Source organism: Miscanthus floridulus, chromosome 17, assembly GCF_019320115.1.
Source record: "Miscanthus floridulus cultivar M001 chromosome 17, ASM1932011v1, whole genome shotgun sequence".
Taxonomy (NCBI): domain Eukaryota; kingdom Viridiplantae; phylum Streptophyta; class Magnoliopsida; order Poales; family Poaceae; genus Miscanthus; species Miscanthus floridulus.
Window position 1 is genome coordinate 11,842,997 of NC_089596.1, and position 23,521 is coordinate 11,866,517.

A 23,521-nucleotide genomic window follows, 5' to 3' on the forward strand; every position below is an offset into this window, starting at 1 on the left:
TTATATGTTTTCCTTTTCTTTTTTTTCTTTTCTTTCATTCATTTATTTTCCTTTTATTTTTTTCTATTTATAATTTTATGTTTCACTTTTTTATTTACAGGTACACGCGATGTTTGTGTAGTATATGTGTAATGTTTTATGATGTATTTTTTGATATCCATGAGCAGAAAGGTGATGGTATACAATGTATTTTGTGATGTTCAGTAAGCATATATATTGATGTTCTAGGATATATTTTGTGATGTTCGGTGATATTTTTTCTTCTTTTTATTTGACTCTAATTAATTACTTCGCTAATTTTATTAATTTATTTTATATTTCTTGATATTTTGTGATGTTTAAGTAGTATACATATGATGTTCTATGTTATGTGATGTTCGTGTAGTGTTAATGTGATGTTCTACGATGTATTTGTGATGTTTAATAGTATATGCTGATGTTCTAGGATATTTTTTATTTTTTTATTTTTTTACATTTTATGATATATATATATATATAATGTTCACTTAGTTTATACATATGATGTTCTATGCTATTTTTGTGATGTTCGTGTAGTGTTAATGTGAGGTTCTACGATGTTCCACGAAAAAAATAGCGCGCTATTTCGACGCTATAGCGGCGCTATAGCGGCCCACAGGAACTGGCGCGACGCAATTGCTCATTTTTGCGCTATGCGCGCTATTGCCGCTATTGCACGCTAAAGCGTCGCTAAGTGCGTTTAGCGCCATAGCGCCGCTAACCAGCCGCTATTGCTGGATGTCCCAAAATTGCTCTGCCTGTGCTGTGGACGTGGAATGCAAAGTGTGTACTTCATGAGTTTATGACTTTATGCATTTAAACTTTAAAGTTTAATCCCTTTATGATTGTTTGGCTTTGCATGTATGAACCTCATGTGGTTATGTTGTCTGTTTGGCTATCTGCTACTTTACTCTTATGATTATTACGGTGGATGTTATCAGTTATCACTTATGACTTATGAGTTATGAGTTATCAGATTGAGACATTGAGTGATTGACAGATTTTTATGTTTTCTAGAATTGTAAACAAATAGCGCGTTATAGCGTGCAAATAGCGTCGCTATAGCGTGAGCAGTCAGTTAACGCTACTGCATTTAGCTGCCGCTATAGCGGAGCCATAGCGCCGCTATAACGTTCGCTATAGCGCCAATAGCACCCAGGATAACCTCACGCTAAAATTGATAGCTCACGATTAAAAATGTGGACGATGTTTTATGATATTCTTTAGTATATATGTAATTTTTTCTAAATATATCTAAGTGGGATCTTGATTTGAAGGATTTATTGTAAGAAACATAGCGGCGTAATCAAAATTTAATTTAGATGCATATTTTGGTAGTTATAACTTTTTAAAGTTTTTAAACCACTTATGCATGCAACTGTGATGATGATGGGGCATACATCTCCTAGGCGGGCCGCCTGCTGCCATAATTATTTTTTTCATCAACGTGGGGGAGCAGGAGAGGGGGTCAGCGCAAAGATTCCTTCCACCCGGGTCGGCACCTAAGCGTCACCGCACCTCCCTCCCCCATGTGAGCCTCCAACCTCCCCCCAAAGCTAGTAATAATAGAAACCCCTTGCCTCAAAGATATGTCAGCAGTAATAGCTCTTATAGCACACTACAAAATTATGTATTTTGAAATAGCTCCAAGTTTCATGCCCATTCTAGAATTTTTTAATAATATCCATTGTCAATCAACATATGCATTCAATCAAAGATTCTAAATAGTCAAAGGCAATTTACGACGCAATCAATTCAATGAACAAGATATAGTCTTGTTTCAAACTTCCTTGTAATTTTCAAAGTTGGAATAAGTCAATCACTTCTCGTGAAAGTTGTAATGCTCAACTAAAGTTTTAGCCATCACCATAGTGCTTGAATATGACATCACTGGAACATGACTGAGATTTATATATTCAGATATACATTTTTGCATTGAGAACCAATTTCTATGGCATATGGAATGTACAATATAGTACATGCATGTCATTTGGATAGGGCAAATCTTTCTTGTTGTATCCGTAGTAGCTTCATCATAAAATGGCCAAACTTCCGACGAGAAATTCACTATTGCCATCTTTAACCAGGATAAGCCACGGATAACTTGGTACATTATTAACTCCAAGACGTTGGTCGTATGCACATGTTCCTTCAATTTTATTATGTTCCTTTCTTCCTGTGCTCCAATAATTCTTGCAGTGAATTATAGGGGCAACTACAGTTTATGGGAGTTGAAGCAGACCTGCTAATGGGTGAAAAGCAACCCCATTTTCATACCTCTCCATAGTAAAAGGCACCCCGATCGGGCGCATGCTGAGCCTGAAGTCCATCAAGCTGAGGTGCTTGATATGTGTGTAACATTTTATCCATATATACTCTATTTTAGGCCTAAATATTTGCTGTAAAAAGGCTATTTGGTCCGAATTATTGGGATTTATATGATCTATGACTATGCGGCGTGTCCGCGCGTGGTGTACATCCATGGATCCGTTTCAGTGTGCTTAGTGCTCGGTAGCATACTAGCAGTGGTACTGTTTTCAACATCATATATATACTGAAGCAGCGGTAGTAGCACCACTCGTAGAAATGGCATGAAGAGCCCACGACTTTTGCCCATTGCAAACTAAAATAGCAGAAAAAACTCATAGATACGGCATGAAGAGCTCACGATTCTTTGGCTGTTGCAAACTAAAATAGAAGAAAAGTATGCATGACTACAACGAAGTGTTGCAATCCTACAAGACATATATATGTTGGTATAAGCTGCAAGACATATATATGCTGGTAAGAGATGAAGCGGCTAGCAACGTGATATTGCTGCACGTTCTGGTGTGTTTCCTAAGAAATCTTTTTCTGGACGATTGAGTTATTTATTCTGAGATATTGAAGTAGACTAAATTTAATGTAAAAGGGAGCATGAGTTGGAGCTAAAAATTTTGCTTTTCTTCATGTTTCTAAGAATTCGTCAGGGAGTGCATCTTCTTTTGAGGCTTTTTTGTGTGTTTCCAAATTTGAGGCTTTCTTTTTTTAATTACCTGAGTTTGAGTCTCTGAGCACGTATCTATAGCAGAAAAGATGGAAAAGAAGGGACATTCAGTCATCCACCACAATAGCTTAAGAATATTTGGGTCTTCCAAAGAGAACAGTTCACACAGCCTATTCCATTAACAAATACTAATTGTTGAGCTCTATAAACAAGAAATTGTTGCTGCCTCACCGCTAAGGGCACAATGGTGTCTGGCTCAGGTGTGTGGCACCACCACATGCTCGGCTGCCTATCCTCGATTATTGCTCGTCAAGGAGCTGCAGAAGGTGGTCGTTCGCTGCGAGGAGATATCAGGAGCTACTCAAAACCATAACCTTTTCTTTTAGCAAAAGTATAGTAGCAAAAGATATAGTAAGGGGAAACCACAAGCGCATGTGCAACGTGACATAGTAAGAGTAGAGGAATGAAATGAAAACTTTGTTCCAGCATCTTAAAGCTGAAATTTGACATCTAAAGAACAGCATCTAAATATGTACTCAATCTACCAAATATGTACACAAATGTGCTGTGACAACACCAAGAACCAAAACAAAAAATATGTACTCAATCTAAGGACATCCAGGGGTTTGGGATAGCACATAGGAGACTGAGAACCGAGAGAGGAAGGTAGAGAGCGACGAGACTTACCGGTGACAAGTTGGAAGCTCCGCCGGCGGGGGACAGGAGATCGCGGCATTACTGTTGTAGATGCCGCCAATTCACTCCATCGCCACAAAGGACCTTGACTGTTGGTGGTGTTCATAGTCCATCCAGTGCTTGTCACCACAGTCTGCAGCGATGCGAGGACCGAGCGACCATGGCCTCCACGAGGAGAAGTTCCACGGCTCTGTCATGATCTGGGGAGGCGATTTGGAGAAAGTCCTCCTAACTCTCTCGGTTATTAGGGTAGTCTGATTTACCTCATTCAACTAGAAAACTGGATGTTTATTACGCAAAAAATACTCGATGTTTGCGTTCCTCAGACTATTGAAACCATCCGATTTACCTCCGCCTTAGCGGTTTTGGATGATGTGGTGCCACGTCATTGGTCTTACGTGGCACAACATCAGTCACGAGGGAGGTAAATGGGACTCTCGTGATAGTTCAGGGAGGTCAATTAGACTTTATAAAAAATTATAGAAATGATTTTTCAAGAAACATATCCAAATATTCTTTTCTAGAATAAATATACATTTAAAATACTAAATCTGATTTAATGTTAGAAAATTTTGTTTTAACTCAAAAAATAACCAGTTTAAGTTTTTTTTCTCTAAGTTCATGCTCCACCTTTTTATTCTTTGCTTGGAATTATTTGAATCTTATATGATCTCCTAAAATTTAAAATTAGACCAAATATGAAATGGAGGATACAAACCAGGACAAATCCTTGTAGACCGCAACATGAATCATTGTGCAATCCGTCATGCAGAACAAAAAATTTTTCCTCAGCAACAATGTCTAGCTTAACCATCGAGGCATGCACATAAAATTCCAAATAAAAAAATATAATTCAAGCTTTGATAGCATATTAATAACATGTATCATGTGGTTTAACTTTGTAGCAATGCTGTTTTCTTCAGGGGACATCACGACAATGACCTATGTAGACTCTGTGAACTGTCAACAGTAGGTGTCATCATGACGAGCAAGCAAGAAGGCAGTTTTAGACGGCCTCGGGATGCCGAGATTTTCCAAAATCATGCTCTATATTATGGTTCTCAACTCGGAAAAACATATATAATTATTTTAGAAAAAAAATATGAAACCGGAATGTATTTTTTAGTTACAAACAAATTTTCTAACATTAAATCAGATTTTAGTATTTTAAAACCTATATTTATTTTATAAGAAGTATTTGAATGATTTTGAAAAGTTATTCAACAACTTTTTTTTATAAATGTCTAACTGAACCTTCTGAACTTTTTCCAGGCGATTTCCACGCTGGAGTGACAGGGTTTCGTGGGAAATAGGAATAGGCCCGGCCGGACTGGGCTAAACGAACTCGTGTTTTTGCATGGGCCGGCGGGGTCATCTCCGTGGATCAGGCCACAAACCCGGCCCGACCGAGAAGGGCCCAACCGAACAAAGCCTGAATAAATAAGGAACCCTCTCCACCCGCCTCCACCAGCCACTCCTAACCCTAGCGCCGCCGCCGCCGCCTCACAGGTAACGGAGCGATGGTGTCCGGCTCCGGCGTGTGCGCAAAGCGCATCGTGGTGGACGCGCGCCACCACATGCTGGGCCGCCTCTCGTCGATCATAGCGAAGGAGCTGCTGAATGGCCAGAAGGTGGTCGTCGTCCGCTGCGAGGAGATCTGCATGTCCGGCGGCCTCGTCCGGCAGAAGATGAAGTACCTCCGTTTCCTCCGCAAGCGGATGAACACCAAGCCGTCCCACGGGCCCATCCACTTCCGCGCCCCCGCCAAGATCCTGTGGCGTACCATCCGCGGGTATGTCCGGATCCGTCGGGTTTCTTCCTTTTTTGTTATTCCCATTTTGCCATGTACTCTGTGAGATTTATGTGTATGCTGCGGTTGTGTTGCAGGATGATTCCGCACAAGACCAAGAGGGGAGAGGCAGCTCTGGCGAGGCTCAAGACGTACGAGGGCGTCCCGCCGCCGTACGACAAGACGAAGCGCGTCGTCATCCCTGACGCTCTTAAGTATGTGTTTTTCGTTCGTAATAATTCGAGATTTGTCTTATTTTATCATTCTGTGATGTGATGCATGTTCTTGTCTGATTGTATTCTGTTGTTGTGGCTCGTTTGTAGGGTTCTGAGGCTGCAGCCTGGCCACAAGTACTGCCTCCTCGGCGAGCTCTCTAAGGAGGTCGGATGGAACTACCATGACACCATCAGGGTAAGCGTTTCACCCCTCTTATGTGCTTGTTCCTATGTGTCATTGTTTTGCACCAACACTTTAATGGCTTGTTGCTAGTTTGTGCCAGTTAGTATCATGATTCTAAATGGAAATGAATTGCCCACACTTTTCATCTACCTGTGTACATAATAATGTTATGAATAGCTTGGTGATTCAGACATTACTGCTAGAAGTTGTTTATCTAGTTTCCTCTGTGCTGGCATCTTCTATAGTTCTATTACTGTTAATTCTTCACTTTTGTTGCTGAATTCGTATTGCTAGAATAGCCTTTTACATGTTGGGAGAGACATTATGCTAAATTGTGCATGGTTCTGGATGATGAAGAAAAATCAATTGGATTGATTTTATAATATGATTCAACAACCAGCTACTTCTGACAAAATTGTGCACATCAGACCATACTTGCCTTTTTGGTCTGGCAATCTAATGTTCTTGCTGATGTTTGTGCCATCGTGGTTGATTATTTGATACATACATTTGTTATGATGATTTAACATTTTCAGATCATAATGTATGATTCTGTATGGAGTTACATCGTCTCTTTGCATCAAACATTTTCAGATCGTAATGAATTTATGTTTCATATTGTGATGTGCCTATGATGTGATCAAAATATTTGCTACTCTTGATGGGTGTTCCCATTTGATGATCTTAACCACCAAGATCTCTGAGGCCCATTACATTGCAATTAGAAACACTCAGTTCATGCAAGCGCTTCAAAGTGGTAGTAGGAGTTGCTGATGTTTTAGGGCTCTGTTCTTTTACATTTGAATTTATCGTACTGTGTCCTGGTATCTGACTGACTGCCCTTTGTTTGCTCTATCAGGAGCTTGAGGAGAAGAGGAAGGAGAAGGCCAAGGTTGCCTATGAGAGGAGGAAGCAACTTGCTAAGCTGCGCGTCAAGGCTGAGAAGACAGCCGAGGAGAAGCTGGGATCTCAGCTGGAGATTCTTGCACCGATCAAGTACTGAGAAGGTGTGCTTTTGTGTGGCATCAGTTTTGTGGAACATCTGGCCCTTGTTTAAAGTAGTTTGGTAATAGTTTGTGACAGTATAATCTTGAGTGGTAAACTGTGTTATCCTTCTGTGACTTCTAGTTTGGTTAATCAGATGTATTGGTTCTCATTCGAGATATTTCAGATCTCATGTTGTGACTGTTGGTCTTGCTATATGCTTCCCTTGAACTGTCCTTCACAGTTCACAGTTTTACTACTTCGTCTTACATGATTATTGAGATGAATGGATTATGTAGTTTTTATTATGCACCTAGATATATGCTATGGCAAGGTACTAGTAAAAATTATATGTTTTTCAAAATGATAAATAATTTTGAACAGATGGAGTAAATAGCTTGCATGTAAGCTGAAAAAACAAAATTCAGTTGTGGCCAAAGTATGCCACTTAAATTTTTTAGTAGAGTTTCAATGTTTTTCTAATGTAGTAATTTCTAAGGAGAATCAGTGTAGCTGAAAATTCAGGTGTGAAACTCTTTAATCTGATGTGCAATCCTCTCGAGTTCTCTCAAGAAAGTTGCATGGATGTTCACAGAATCCATGCCCGGGTGTGAGATATTTTTGTTTTGTGAATTGTGGGTGAGATATATGTACTAACAAAAAGAATCAAATGCACGCATGGGTCCCGCTTCGGTGAGGTGTCCTGCTTCGGTGATGGTCTAGACAAACCCTAATGTTTTTAGCTATAGGAGTAAATGTTAGTACTTTTATATATAACTTTGGTCAAACTTTAAATCGTTTGCTCATTGAAAAATGAGAATTGAATTCTTTTGCGGACGGACGAAGGAAGTATATCCAATCACGTGAGTGGATGACGAAGAGGAAATTATTGTAATTCACTCGAAATCTAGCACCAATTTTAAGGCTAGCCGGGTTGAATCATGAGTTTGACTAGTTCTGCCTCCGTCATAAAAAAGATGTTATTGTGAAAGGTTTGGTAATATTTAGTTTGCAAACATTTAAGTTAGGGTCTCTTTGGCAAAGCTTCACCATCTCCATATCTACGAAAACAGATTTAGATCCAACAGCTCCACTTAATCCATGTGTCCGCCCTAGATCTATGGGACCAAACTTAAGTTTACGGAAAATTACCACCACGGTCACAAGTTACACAAAATCAATGATTCGTTTCTTTCGTTTCGCTTGTTCCTCGCCCGTCCTCCATCCATGCAAGGTCGCGAGCACATCGATTCCACCGACGGTGGCGCGCCCTCACCTGTGCCAAGCCAGCCAGCAGCTCCGGCCCCATGAGCTCTAGCCGCACCCCCATCGGAGCCCGGCAGTGCAAGCTAGCGAGTGCCGGCCTAGTCGTGAACTCCAGCCCTCCTACGTGCGAGCTCGTCGGGAGGAAGAAGAAGTTCGTGTTTTTTTTTTTTTTTTGCATTTTCATTATGTCCCCTGACGTGTGGACCCAGATGGCAGTGAGATAGAGAGAAGCGAACTCAGAGCTAGAGCTATACCAAACATTTGGATAAAAACCCAGATCCATGGTGGAGCTGCTCCACGGTGGATGTGGAGCTGCCGGAGCTCTGCCAAACATGCTGTGTAGATTTGTACCCTAAAAAATTTTGAGGAATCACATACTATCTCTATCCCGCAAAGAGTATTATTTTGGTTTTGTCCTAAGTCAAATAATCTTAAGTCTAATTATATTTTTTATGAAATACTAATATCTATCACCCCAAACAAATTTCATTCGATTAATTATGAAATATATTTTTATAGCTAATCTATTTGGTGATATGTAAATTTAATCAAACATAAACTATTTTTGCTTAGAACAAACCTAAACGTCCCTCTTTTGCGGAACTTTGGTATATTTGGAGGATTTTTTAGGGATGCAAGGTAGGTCGTCCGCAAACTCAAAATTTTTTTTGCGAGTTCGGGTTTACGCGTACCTCGCCTTGTATCTCTAATTTTTTGCATCAACTAGTATAGCAAAAGACCCCCACTGGCCAATAAAATGCAGCTCCTCGCTTCCTTGACGGTTCCGTTTACACTAGAAACACAGGCGCGGCAAAGCCGCGCCATCCTTGGAGGGACCAGCCGGTTGTATATTGTGAATCACTGTTAAATTAAGCTAATGACATTTATGTCATATAAGCTCATTTGTGTTTTCTTAAATGTATTGATAAGATCTCCGTGTTTTTTGGGATACATCCTTTACATGTATCGCTATTCGGAAATGCTCAAGTGAGGACGTCCGTCCACACGGACCTTACAACCGTGGAGTCGTGGACCACGCAAAACATCTTGGTCCACTCATGGAACAATGCAACAGATTGGTGGGTTTTCCCGTCCGCTCGAGAACTCCGTCGCCCCCTGCCTATAGGTACCGCACGCGCTTCACAAGGCTTTTTGTCTATCCTCTTCTCCCCATCTCTGCTCGTCGAGATTTTTCGCTCCTGTGCCACCATCCCGTGCCGCGGCCCCATCCACCTCACGCATCGCGGAAGGGGAGGCATAGGGAGGCTGGTGCCTGCGCCTGGGTGTATGCTGAGCCGTTGCTCTCGACGTCCCCTTAACTAAGCTTGCTGGCTACTGCAATTTCTCACCAGGTAGGTCATTGCCGCCAACAACGCCGTGTTTGTTTCAGGCGTTTCAGACTTATGTTTTAAGTGTTTCATCTATATGTTACAAAAGTGGACCTCAGATGTTGCATATGTTGCAATCACAGTACACGCATGTTACAAGCGTATGTTTTCAAGTGTTTCAAGTGTTCCAGACGTGTGTTTTAACTGTTTCCTCTGGATGTTGCATAGGTTGCTATGGGTACAGACGTATGTTTTCAATTGTTTCAGGTGTTTCAGACTTATGTTGCAATTATTTCATATGGATGTTGCATATGTTCCTATGGTTATACACGCATGTTTCAAGAGCATGTTTTAAGTGTTTCATCTGTTTTAGACATATGTTGCAATTGTTTCATCATGTGTGTTTCAAAAGTAGATCGGGTGTTGCATATGTTGCAATAGACGTTGGTGGCTGGTGGACAGCGGCCTACCACAGCCGCCTGGTGCTGCTGTTGGGGCACCGCCGTGGTTCACGTGCAAGCGCTTGAGGCCGGTAGACGCCTCCGCGGCGCGCATCCGTAGGCGGGGCAGCTGACTTGGGACCCACGTGTTTTTTCCCTTGCGAGTGCGGGATGGGCGTGATTCCAAACGCAAGCGCGCGATGCGAGCGGGCACTGGATGTGGGATGCGATGAGGGCAGGCGCGGGATACGATGCGGGAGCAGGGAGCTACGTCCGGACGCGTCCTGCGGCCGGACGTCCAGGCGCTAGCCCTTCCGATCACTATTTCTATGTGAAAAAGTTAGAAAGTTTGGAAGTTGCTATAAATTACTATAATAAGGTGTTTCAATGTATATCTTGCCTCCGACTTAATTAAAGTGGTTCCGTGACACTTCACATAGAAAAGCATATATAGGTGTTATATACATGATGACGTGTCTATATATAATGTATGTAAACATGATCTATGAAATAATGATTAATATTGACCGTCAGCCTCAAACCCACTGTCGTCATTGCCTTTTCTAGTATTTGCATCAACTGAACCTGTATTTATAGTGGAATAAAATCTTTACTGACATGTCAGTTGCATAGGCAAACAGAGAAGTACACTAAAAATAAACATATACTTGATAGAGAAAGTAGCCAATAAAGCATAAGGTACGTATTTCTTTAACTTTAAAATTGGATAAACCATGCTAGTTGTTAGCACTTTTTGTGTATCATAAAAAAAATTGAACAAAAGGGTGGCATACTGTAGATTGCATATTTATTTTTGCCATAGTTCATCTGCCGCCGATGCTCCCTACCACTCGCCGTCTTCCTGCAAGGCAGGGCGGCTGCACGGTCGTACCAGGTGCCGTTGCTGCTTACGTGGCCGCGAAGCTTCGCAGACTTTTGTTGACGTGGTCGATCCAGGTACTGGACACGTGGGCAAATGAGGTGCTAGCTACTATGGTGCAAAGTTCGTCTGGTAAAAGATGCGTAACTCGCCGCTCGCCGGCGCTTAGAACCAACAACACCAACACACATGGCAGCCACCGGCGACGCCGTGGTCGACATCGACTTCCCCGAGGAGGCCGACGCCGCAAAGCCGCCGCTCGCGCCAGTCCCCTACGTGCTCAACTTCGTCGACCTGTCCTACAGCGTGAGGAGCCGCAGCAAGGGCGGCAGCGGCGGCGGCCTCCTGCCGTCGTCAGCGGGTCGGGCAAGTCCACGCTCCTGGACGCGCTGGCCGGACGCATCGCGTGGGACAGCCTCCGCGGCTCCGTCACGCTCAACGGGGAGCCGCTCCAGGGCCGCCGCCTCCGCGCCATCTCCGCGCACGTCATGCAGGACGACCTCCTGTACGCCATGCTCACGGTGCACGAGACACTGCGGTTCGCCGCCGAGATCCGCCTGCCCCGCGCGCTGTCTGCCGAACGGAAGCGCGCACGCGTCGACGCGCTCATCGACCAGCTGGGACTCTCCCGCGCCGCCGACACCATCATCGGCGACGAGGGCCACCGCGGGGTGTCGGGAGGGGAGCGCCGGCGCGTGTCGATCGGGACGGACATCATCCACGACCCCATCCTGTTGTTCGTCGACGAGCCCACGTCCGGGCTGGACTCGGCCAGCGCGTTCATGGTGGTGCAGGTGCTCCGCCGCATCGCGCAGAGCGGCAGCGTCGTCGTCATGACCATCCACCAGCCCAGCACGCGTATCCTCTGCATGGCCGCACCGTGTACTCAGGAACTCCCGCCGGACAACGAGAACCCGGCCGAGTTCGCGCTCGACACCATCCGCGAGTACGAGCGCCAGCCTGACGGCGCTGCCCAGCTCGCCGACTTCAACATCAAGTGGCAACACAGCAACTCGTCGTTCGCGGAAAAGCAGGACAAGGACTGCAAACTCATGACCACCATGCCGCTAGAGCAAGCCATCGCCGAGAGCGTGTCCCGCGGGAAGCTGGTGGCCGGGAGCGGGCCCGGCAGCGGGAGCGTGGTGACCGGGTCGTCGGTGCCGACATTCGCCAATCCGCCGTGGACGGAGGTGTGGGTGCTCATCAATTGCCGCTACTCATCAAGCGCTCCTTCACCAACACGGGGCGGATGCCGGAGCTCTTCGTGATGCGGCTTGGCACCATCATGGTGACGGGCTTCATCCTGGCCACCATCTTCTGGCGGCTCGACGACACTCCCAAGGGCGTGCAGGAGCGGCTGGGGTTCTTCGCCATGGGCATGTCCACCATGTTCTACGTGTGCGCCGACGCGCTCCCGGTCTTCGTGCAGGAGCGCCACATCTACCTGCGTGAGACCACGCTGCAATGACTGTAGGATCATAGATCTAGACTTTGACTGTTCTATTCGGTATAACATGTAAAACGGTAGATCCTAGGACATGTAGAACGGTCTACCGAGAGACAGGGAGAGAAAGGGAAGGGTACCGAACCTGAGACCGCAGTGGTGGAGGATCCAGTAGCCTCCATCAGGTTCGTCGATGTAGGCTGCGCACGGGCAGCGACGGTCGGTGAAGAGAGGCGATGCAGTGGAGACGGTGATGCAGTGCAGTGACGATGGGATGACGGTGATGACGGTGGCGGCTTCCCGTCGCTGGCTGCGCGCCCTCTTCGAGATCGGAATTAGGGTTTGTCGGTGGGGTTTGCGGCTCACGGCGAACCTCGTGCTTTGAGCCGCCGGGCCCCACCTCTTTATATAGCGCAGTGCGACGGGGGCCCACCAACCATGTAGGGTTGGGCGCCCCCGATCAGGGCGCGTGACCAAGGCCCAATAAACCGTTGGGCTTATTGGTTAGGAGATCAATCTAACATTCTCTCCCTTGATCTCACTATTACTTTTATCTTTAAACTTTAAAACTTCAATCCTTTTATTCTTACTCATTTCTTCACAGATGATGCATAGAGCATGTCTCATCGTCACGGTCAATCGCCGATAGATTTAACAGCTACAATGCACGTCTCTGATCTGAAATAGTTACTTTAACTTTTGGGCCTTTTATAGTCCAGGAATCATAGGCTTTCCCTTAAACCCATGCCGGCTACATGTTCTCTGAACACGTTGGGTGGTAAGCCTTTTGTAAGCGGATCCGCGAGCATCTTTTCGGTACTTATATGCTCAAGACTTATCATTTGATCCCGGACTTTATCCTTCACAACATAATACTTTATGTCAATGTGTTTAGCAGCACCACTTGATCTATTGTTGTGAGCATACTGTACTGCTGGATTATTATCGCAGTATAACTTCAGTGGTGTATTGATGTCGTCAACCACCTTCAAACCGGGTATGAACTTCTTTAGCCAGTTTACCTGCCCCGTTGCCTCATAACACGCTACAAACTTGGCATACATTGTGGACGATGTAGTGACGGTTTGTTTTGAGCTTTTCCATGAAATAGCTCCCCCTGCGAGAATAAACACATATTCAGACGTGGATTTTCTATTATCTCCCGCATAATCAGAATCTGAATATCCCACTATATGGAGTGAATCAGATCTTCTATACGTCATCATGAGGCCTTTCGTTCCTTGCAAATAACGCAAAACTTTCTTTACCAATTTCCAGTGTTCTATTCCAGGATTGCTCTGGAATCTGCCAAGTAACCCGGTAACAAATGCCAAGTCAGGGCACGTACACACTTGAGCATATTGCAAGCTTCCGACAGCTGAAGCATATGAAACCACTTTCATTTGATCGATCTCATATTGGTTCCTGGAGCATTGAAAATCCCCATATCTATCGCCCTTGACTATAGGAGCAGGTGATGGACTACATTTGTGCATACTGAATTTCTTTAAGACTTTTTCTATGTATGCCTTTTGTGACAGTCCTAATACCCCTTTACTTCTATCTCGGTGAATCTCGATCCCTAGAACGAACGAAGCTTCACCAAGATCTTTCATATCAAATTTTGAGGACAAAAACTTCTTTGTCTCCAGTAGTAGACTGAGATCACTACTAGCAAGTAAGATATCATCCACATACAGGACAAGGAAGATAAACTTCCCATTCTTAAACTTTGCATAGACACAATTGTCCTCAATATTATCTTTAAACCCAAAATTCTTTATTGTCTGATCAAACTTCAAGTACCACTGTCTTGAAGCTTGTTTTAATCCATAAATAGATTTCTTTAGGCGGCATCCCAAACGTTCTTTTCCTTCTATGACAAAACCTTTCGGTTGTACCATGTAAACATTTTTCTCTAAGTCTCCGTTGAGAAATGCCGTCTTTACATCCATCTGATGTAATTCCAAATCGTAATGTGCCACTAATGCCATTATGATTCTGAAGGAATCCTTACATGAGACTGGAGAAAATGTCTCATTGTAATCAATCCCTTCTCTTTGTGTAAAGCCTTTTGCCACAAGTCGGGCTTTATATCTCTCTATATTCCCTTGAGAGTCAAGTTTTGTTTTGTAGACCCATTTACAGCCTACTGTTTTGGCTCCTTTAGGAATTATTTCCAAATCCCAAACTTTATTTGCATTCATTGATCTCATCTCATCTTCCATGGCCTTAAGCCACTTTGATGAATGATCACTTTTCATGGCTTCTTCAAATGAGGTGGGATCACCCTCCATTTGAAATTCTTCAGTGTTGTACACTTCATAATCAGTAGGAATAGCTGATTTTCTAACTCTTTGAGACCTTCTAGGGGCCTCCTCAATTGGCACATTTTCTGTTTGAGGCTGTTGTTGCTCCCCCTCATGTGTGGCGATAGGTTCTATAGGATACTGAGGCACAGATTCCTCATCATCATTTATTGTTGCCACAGGCGGGATAACAACAGGTGCTAGCACCACAGTGTCTTGTACTGTTAGTGCAGCAACTGCAGGTAGTGAGAAAAATGACTCATGAATGATCGGAGTGGGTGCATACACCCGCTTCTCTTCAAGGTCAATTTCTCGAGCTACCATGCTCCCCCTAATCATTTCATCCTCTAGGAAGACAGCGTGTCTCGTTTCCACAAACTTTGTATGTCTGTTAGGACAGTAGAAACGAAAACCTTTTGACTTTTTTGGGTAGCCAATGAAATGGCAACTCACTATTTTGAGATCTAGCTTCCCAATGTTTGGGTTAAAAACTTTAGCCTCAGCAGGGCTCCCCCACATACGCAAGTGGTTAAGTGAGGGTACTCTTCCTGTCCACAACTCATACGGTGTTTTGGGCACCGACTTACTTGGTACTCTATTGAGAATATGAATGGCGGTTTTTAACGCCTCCATCCACAGACTCATGGGTAAAGTAGAGTAACTTATCATACTACGCACCATATCCATTAGGGTACGATTACGCCTTTCAGCTACTCCATTCTGTCGAGGTTCACCCGGTGTTGAATACTGGGCGACTATACCATTCTCCTGTAAGAACCTTGCAAAAGGTCCAGGAACTTGTCCATATGGGGTATGCCGACCGTAGTACTCTCCCCCACGGTCAGACCTGACTATCTTAATTTTTAAATCATGCTGATTTTTAACTTCTGCTTTAAATGTTTTGAATTTATCCAATGCCTCTGTTCTTTCTTTAATTGGATAAATGTAGCCAAACCGAGAGTAATCATCTGTGAATGTTATGAATGAATCATAACCATCCACACTTTTCACAGGAAAAGGACCACATATGTCTGTGTGAATAATCTGTAGAATTCCTGCGCTTCGTTTGACATCTTTCTTAATTTTCTTTACATACTTTCCTTTTATGCAATCTCTACATTGTTCTAACTCTGAGAGCTCTAATGGAGGAAGAATATCATTCTTAACTAGTATTTCTATTCTCTCCCTCGAAATATGGCCTAAACGACAGTGCCATAATTTCGACAATGCATCGTGAGCTCTCTTTCGTTTTCTGTTTCCATTGTTCGATGAGGATACATTTTCATTCACATCACATACGGAATTCACATTTTCACGAAGTGATAACAAATAAAGCTCGTCTTGTCGGAAGGCAAGACCAACACATTTATTATTAAACAATATCCGACATTTGCCATTTCCAAAATGGCAATCATAACCATCATGGTCCAACTTTGATACACTAATCAGGTTTCTTTGCAAAGAAGGTACATAAAGAACATCTCTAAGAAAAAGTATGAAGCCATCTGGAAGCTCTAGAGGAAGATCTCCAACGGTCTCAACATCTGCTTGTACTCCATTTGCGACTTTAATGAAACTTTCGCTTCTTTGCAAAGTTCTCATCGAACGGAATCCCTGTAATGAATTAGCAACATGAATAGTTGCACCTGAATCAATCCACCAAGTAGATTTTGAAAACTTTACATACAAGGATTCATTTACGAACGTAATAATGTTCTCACCTTTATTCTTCATAATCATCTTTAAGAAATCAGGACAATTCTTTTTATAATGTCCCGTCTTCTTGCAGTGGAGACACTGGTCTTTAGCCACTGGGAATTGCTGGTTCTGAGACTGTTGCATGGGACCTTTTCCAGATGACTTGGAGGAAGAGCTGTTATTATAGTTCTTTTTCTTATCTTTTAGGTAGTTGACAGAACCACCTTGTGAAACTTTTATTCTTTCCTCCTCTTGCACACACATGGCTATGAGCTTTTCTAAATCCCATTTTTCAGGCTGTATGTTGTAATTAACAACAAAGGTGTCAAATTCTTTGGGCAAAGAAGCAAAAATCAAATGAATAAGAAACTCATCCTTGAGTGCCAAATCCATTGGTTTGAGCTTAGATGCTAGATTGCTCATTCTCAGTATGTGCTCTCTAATGCCACTGTCGCCACCAGAGTATCTTTCTGTAACCAGCTGCTTGATCAGCTGGGTTGCATATGTCTTTGAAGAGCCAGTGAACTGACTCTTTATTCTATCTAGGTACTCTGTGACCATGTCACAATCTGTAATTGAGCCCACAATAGCAGGCTCAATGGTGTTCTTTATCACTGCCAAACACTTCTTGTTGGCAGTGACCCATTTCCTATGCTTAAGATCATAGGACATCTTTACGGGAGCAAAATCCCGCTCTTTGTTCTGCCATGCAGCATCAGTCTCATCTGTCTCCCTCATCGGTGCCTCAGGTTCTTTGGGACACGGTGTGGTGACAACCCAGTCCACCTCAGCGAGGATAAAGGCCAGGTCTATCTTTTTCTTCCACTCAATATAGTTATCACCTTTTAGAGTGGGGATTTCTTTGATACAACTCATTAAGTTGTATCCTTCTGAAAACACAATTCAAATAGTGTGAGAACAGAAATAACAACAATAATTGCATGCCTTAGTTTAACGTTGGTCAAAAATTAAAACATACAATTATTTTCTACACTAATTCTACATCACCGTTGGGCAGAAATAGAATTAATGTATGACAAAAACATTATAATATTGCCATTAATCAACGTTGGTCAGAATAACAACAATATTATAATCAATTTAAAACATATCCATTTTCAAAATTAAATTCTCCCGTTGGTTCGAATTTAATAATGAAAATTACATCTTTAAATACGCAGCGGAAACTTTAACATTTAATAATCTTTTTCCTATTTTCCAGAAGCAAATTTACTATTTACTAAACAAAAAATATCGTTGGATAAATTTTGTACAGAAAATTATCATAAAAATTCAATTCAAATTGATCAAACTGTTTTCTGGAAAATAAGAAAAACAAAAACTGTGACTTTACTATTTATTTGGCTATTTCGGCCCGATCCATCAATCAGTTTGCGCGGCCCAGCGAAAACGGCCCATGGCCTGTCCACGCGCGCGCCCGTCAGCGCACCCGGCCCAGCACCCCACGGCCCAGCCGCGCGCGCCAGCGCACCCCCGCGCCCAGGCCGCGTGGCGCTCTCTCCCCCGCGCCCAGGCCGCAACCTGGGCCTAGACCGGGATTTCGGCCGAATAGCAGCGCCCGCCTGGGCCAAAAGAGGCCCGAGCCCTCCTGGCCGTTGATCTCCGATCGACGGTGGAGCGCGCAGCTCGGGGCATCAAAAACCCCGGCCGACCGCGCCTCCCTCAGCCCTAGCTTCATTTTCACTCGCACGCTCTCTCTCTTCTCCTCACTGCTCACCTCTTCTCTTCTCAGTTCGTCACCGAGCGACCACGGTGAAGCAGCGAGGTCCCGGCGCCGTCGCCGGCGTGCGCGCTCCCCAGCGGGTGAGTGCGCCGCCGTCGAGCGGCCTGGCCGCGGCGCCCCTGTGGCCGGATCCTGGCGAGCCGTGCCCCCTTCGGCCGGCCTTTCTTTTCCCTGCGCGCGCCGGCATGCTCGACGGCGAGGTGAGCCGAGCCACCCTCTTCCCCTTCTTTCCCCGTTCGGTTTCTTTGATTCGGATTTTGGCCCGATTTTCCGATTAGGGTTAGGGTTTGGGGTTTGGGATGGCCACTGTTTTGCTTTTCCCGAAACGATTTTGGGTTTTAGGGTTCGGTTTTGTCATGAAAACGAACCCTCAATTTTCCTTTAACCCAGTTAGGGTTAGGGTTCATCCGAACCCACTGCTTTTCTCAGATCCGAAAGGACCGAGTTTTTTTAGGGTTCAACCGAACCCTTTGTTGGCCGAAGCCCCTTCTACTTTCTAGATCCGCACTGGATCTCTTCATCTTTTCCTTTTCTAATCGATTTATCCGTTCTAGATCAAAACCCTAGCCATATCTATACCTAAACCGTGGCTCTGGTACCATTGTAATGACTGTAGGATCATAGATCTAGACTTTGACTGTTCTATTCGGTATAACATGTAAAACGGTAGATCCTAGGACATGTAGAACGGTCTATCGAGAGACAGGGAGAGAAAAGGAAGGGTACCGAACCTGAGACCGCAGGGGTGGAGGATCCAGTAGCCTCCATCAGGTTCGTCGATGTAGGCTGCGCACGGGCAGCGATGGTCGGTGAAGAGAGGCGACGCAGTGGAGACGGTGATGCAGTGCAGTGACGATGGGATGACGGTGATGACGGTGGCGGCTTCCCGTCGCTGGCTGCGCGCCCTCTTCGAGATCGGAATTAGGGTTTGTCGGTGGGGTTTGCGGCTCACGGCGAACCTCGTGCTTTGAGCCGCCGGCCCCCACCTCTTTATATAGCGCAGTGCGACGGGGGCCCACCAACCATGTAGGGTTGGGCGCCCCCGATCAGGGCGCGTGACCAAGGCCCAATAAGCCGTTGGGCTTATTGGTTAGGAGATCAATCTAACACGCGCACAACGCCTACCGCCGCATCTCCTACGTGGCCAACGCCGTCGTTGCGTTCCCGCCGCTGGTTCCTGTCGCTGGCGTTCGCGGCCACCACGTTCTGGGTGGTGGGGCTGGCCGGGGGTGCCTCATCGTTCCTCTTCTTCGTGCTCATCGTCATGGCATCCTTGTGGGCGGGCAGCGGCTTCGTCACCTTCCTGTCTGCGGTGGTGCCGCACGTTATGCTGGGGTACACGGTGGTCGTCGCCATCCTCACCTACTTCCTCCTCTTGTCCGGCTTCTTCATCACCAGGGATCGCATCCCCGACTACTGGATTTGGTTCCACTACCTGTCGCTAGTGAAGTATCCATACCAGGCGGTTCATCAAAACGAGTTCGGCGGGGCGTCGCGCGGGTGAACACGTCCACCCTCACCAGCGTCGCGCGCCTCACCACCGCCACCCGCGATCCCGCCATGGGCTTCTCCATCGTCCGCTGCATGGCCGCTGTGGGCACCCCGCCACGCCTCCGCTCCTACGGCCCGACCCTCTTTGCCTACTGCATGCCAAAGACGCCGACAGCTTGGTCCCACTAGTCAGAAAGAGAGAGAAAGAAGAGGATAAGTCTACGAGAGAAGGGTATTTTAGACACTTTCACTGGCTGGGCTCACATGTCAGAGCAGGCAAACGGCAAAAATCAGACGGAAGGTAGACGGAATAGCGTGAAAGGCAAGAAAGTTTAGCGTCATGGCACTAGGGTGCATTCGAACTCTTTAGTGGCCTGTAGGTTAGGACCGTCTTTCATAATGACACACAAGTAAAAGGCTCTTCTAATTAATTTTTCATTTATCCATTTCCCTACTACTAATATTTCTTCCTGTGTGTCGAGCCTAGGAGTTAGTCTAGGAAACAATCCAGTTCAGTCTCCGATTTGTTCCTTTCTATTTAGTGGATAGTAATTTTATTGAATAGACGATGTATTTTGGTATGAGCCTAAGAGCTCGTGGTTTGCATTTGATCAGTATGTCCTCAAATGATGTAGAGGCTGGAGCCTCGTTCCATTATCTAAAAAATAAAATAAACCTGCATGGAGATACTTTGGTCAATTTTTTATTTTGTTAATTTAATATTTTTTTACATTATTTGGATAAACTGTTTTGGTTCATTTGGTCTAGATCCAATGGTAATGAAAATCGAGTATTGTATGGATAAAAAACACTCGATTTTTGTTTCTGTCGTGAATCTGAGTGTTATGCCATCCACCGCTCACCCACTAAAACGCCCGAGCGGTGAGTAGACAGGCTCAAAAAATATGGCTTGTTCATATGCAATTTCAATTAGTGGTAATCGTCCTGTTCGTTTGGTATTGTTTGGCTGATAAGCCATGAGTGAAAGTATTGTTAACTAATTTGGTGCGAAAGAAAAATATTGTTGATGGACTGAAAAAATACGGTTTATAAGCCAAACAAGACCTAACGAATTGGGTGAATATTGTTTCAATCTTGGACGTAGATCTCCTCTTTCCAATTATGGAAGATCACCCTTTTATATGCCTATATAATATAATGAAATCACCGGCAACGCGGTAGCCAGAAGGAACGCCTGCCTGGCCGGCGGGCTAGTGCGAATGAAGTCGACGGCGATCGGGACGACGGAACGACAAGTCCAGCGAGAATCGAGCAGAGAGGTCCGACCATGGGGGCGGAGGCGGGGGTCAAGAGGATAAGGCTGGAGGAGGAATCCCGCCGAGGGCAAGAACCGCCTCGCAGTCGGACTTGGAAGCGGCGAAGGAGAAGATGTCGCCGTTCATCCTGATCTGATCAGCCGCCCGACATCCTCCATGACATCATCACGCTCCTCCCCACCAGCGACGGCGCCCACACGCAGGCCATCTCCCGGCGGTGGCCGCCGCTCTGGCGCGCCGCGCCTCTAAACCTGCAGGTGGACCACCGCGGGCCAGGGTTTACAATACCGGTAAGAAAAAAATTTCGGTCCCCAGCGATAAATACGAAATTTCAGAAATTTCGGAAATATCGGTTCAAATTTAAATAAATTTAAATTGAGTTTTAAACAAATTTGGCATCATTTCACTAGAAAAACTTTATAATCCATCATCCATCATAAATTTATATAACATCGACGAAATAATATAATATATCACAGAAGTAGAGCCGTGGTAATACAGTGTGCTGATGGTGGGCGAGCTACATATACTAGTGCCGTCCAATGTGTGAGTGAGAAAATTAAATAAATTTGAAGAAATTTAGGGCTTTGATAAGACTAGATGATATGGAGGGTCATTTTAGTGTGGTTTGGTGTAATTTTAGAGTGAAAGATGAATTTAACCGAAAAATTTTGACCGATACAAAAAATTTTTTGGTCAGGAAATGGTTGCCCTAAGTTTGACAACCATGATGTCCACTGTAAAGGTGTTGGCGCGTGACTCTTTGGGACCTAATCTGGACTCCGTCATTGATTTTCTCAAGTGTTTCCCATGTGTGGAGAAGCTATATATCACGGTGAGCATTTGTTTTTAATTTGGATAGTGCCAAAATAATTAAACATTTGAGACATAGTATAATCTAGCGAGCAAAAGTATCACTACTTGTTAAACTGCATTGATAGTGGTTTCCACTTCCTTTTGCAGTCTCACCTGCAAAAGAATATGAACAACAATGCACGGAGCTATAGTCCACTGGACCCAATCGAATGTCTCGAGCTTCATCTCAAGAAAGTTGTCATGAATGGTTATCATGGCATGAAGCCTGATGTTGAATTTGCCAAGTTCTTTGTTTTGAACGCAAAAGTGTTAAGGAAAATGATCTTCTGACTTGCTAACTACCGTAAGGATAAGTGGATATGGCTAATCAACGCAGACGGCTTCACCTGGACAGCAAAGCTTCACGAGGCGCTCAATTTTCATTCGAACGTGATGGTAGCATGTCTATCCCTAATTCTCTGAAGGCAGATCCCTTTGAGTGTATGGCACCAGGAAAGTTTCTTAGTCTGTAGTCTGCTAGGGGCCAATTAGCATGTAATATTTTGTGATGAAATAGGGGTGCGCCTGGGAGAGTAGAGACACCACCCTCCACTACTGCCTATGACAACTCCTTGCCAACATGAAAGGTTTTGTATTTTTTGCTAAATTTAATATTGTGCTCATTTAGTTTAAGTTAACTTGATAGATGTTTTCTTGCAGTAAAGTTAGCTCTATTTGACCGTGCAACATGCCTAATACCTTTGTGTGGCAGTTCGTGTGGATTTAGGTGAGCAAGGTGGAGTATGAACTAGAAGAAACATATTTATTAGAACAAAAATGGTTGGATATGCGTACAGGTTACTTGGAAACATATCATGATCAACTAATGCACTAAGGTGGATTCAAGATCAAAGGGGAACACGATTATGGCATATTGTGCACCAGTTGAGCGTACCCGGTGGGGGATGGCGGCGAGCAGCGGCGGCTGTGACCATGAAAAGGAAGGGACACACTGAACTTATTGGCATAGAACTTGGTAGGATCATGTACAACTAGGAGACACATGATCATGGTAGATACCTCAGCAATTCATGTAGCGGTTTAGCGGGGAACGCGACGAATTGCCGAGGCAACCAGTACATGCACATCGGTGGACAGCGGTGGTTATGATGACCGATTGCATGGTTATAACATAAACAATTAGAGATGAATTTTGTAGGGTTGCTAGGTACTGTACGGAGCATGTTGTGGCAAAAGGGCATGATATTTTGACCATCGGATAGCCGGGGAACGAGATTGCAAGATGGCACTGCATGGCTGTTGGCATGGCAGGAGCAGGGACACGGTGATGCTTATATCTTCGGTGTTGTGGTTCATATGACTAAGCCAACTTGCAGAGATGTGTGTAAGTATATGATACACATTGTGGTCGAAGGTCTTGAGCACCGGAGCGGCGAATCATAGGGAACACGCATGCCAACCGGCATCAGCGCAACTGCAGAGTAGCAGGGACAGCGAGCACAGGATAGGAACATATCTCTTTCATATATTATCCTATAACCATGAAACTTTGCAGAGGCATGTGCAACCATATATATGATAGTCTAGACAAAGGATGCATCCTGGGGTTCAATGGATCAACAGGAACGTCGTTGCCAAAAACAGGGTGACTGCTGTTTGGACAGCAGGCGTAGTAGGCACTTCGGTCTCGATATCTCGGCCATCAGGGATTGCATAGCCGAACTGACTTTTAGGGTCATGTGAAGGGATGTCATGAACATGTAGGTGCAAGGGCTTGATGATTTGGTCAGCAGATTAGCGAGGAACGCCAATGCCATCCAGAGCTGCATGCTGACAAGACAGCAGGAACAGCGGGCACGGAGATGACGATATCTCCGGTTTCTCAACTCCTATGGCAAAACCATCTTGTAGAGGCGTGTTCAAGGATGTTAAATACAACTTGACCAAAGAGTTTGA

The 23,521-nt window shown here is 44.7% G+C and overlaps 1 protein-coding gene, 1 non-coding gene and 3 pseudogenes across 2 annotated transcripts; all 5 read left to right on the forward strand.

The window, feature by feature from the left end:
* Nucleotides 1-5,173: 5,173 nt before the first annotated feature.
* Nucleotides 5,174-7,128, forward strand: LOC136518425 (large ribosomal subunit protein uL13w). The gene is made up of 4 exons (XM_066512083.1): nucleotides 5,174-5,492; nucleotides 5,588-5,704; nucleotides 5,813-5,900; nucleotides 6,748-7,128. The coding sequence occupies exons 1-4, from the start codon at nucleotides 5,221-5,223 to the stop codon at nucleotides 6,889-6,891; spliced, it is 621 nt and encodes a 206-aa protein (XP_066368180.1). The 5' UTR covers nucleotides 5,174-5,220; the 3' UTR covers nucleotides 6,892-7,128.
* Nucleotides 6,231-6,303, forward strand: LOC136519244 (small nucleolar RNA R12; annotated as a pseudogene).
* Nucleotides 6,515-6,596, forward strand: LOC136519320 (small nucleolar RNA SNORD24). The gene has a single exon (XR_010774870.1). It is a non-coding gene; the product is annotated as a small nucleolar RNA SNORD24 (small nucleolar RNA).
* Nucleotides 7,129-10,975: 3,847 nt separating the features above from the next.
* On the forward strand, nucleotides 10,976-19,485 carry LOC136515231 (ABC transporter G family member 16-like; annotated as a pseudogene).
* A 56-nt stretch (nucleotides 19,486-19,541) lies between these two features.
* LOC136515232 (uncharacterized) lies at nucleotides 19,542-22,077 on the forward strand (annotated as a pseudogene).
* The last annotated feature ends 1,444 nt before the right edge of the window (nucleotides 22,078-23,521 follow it).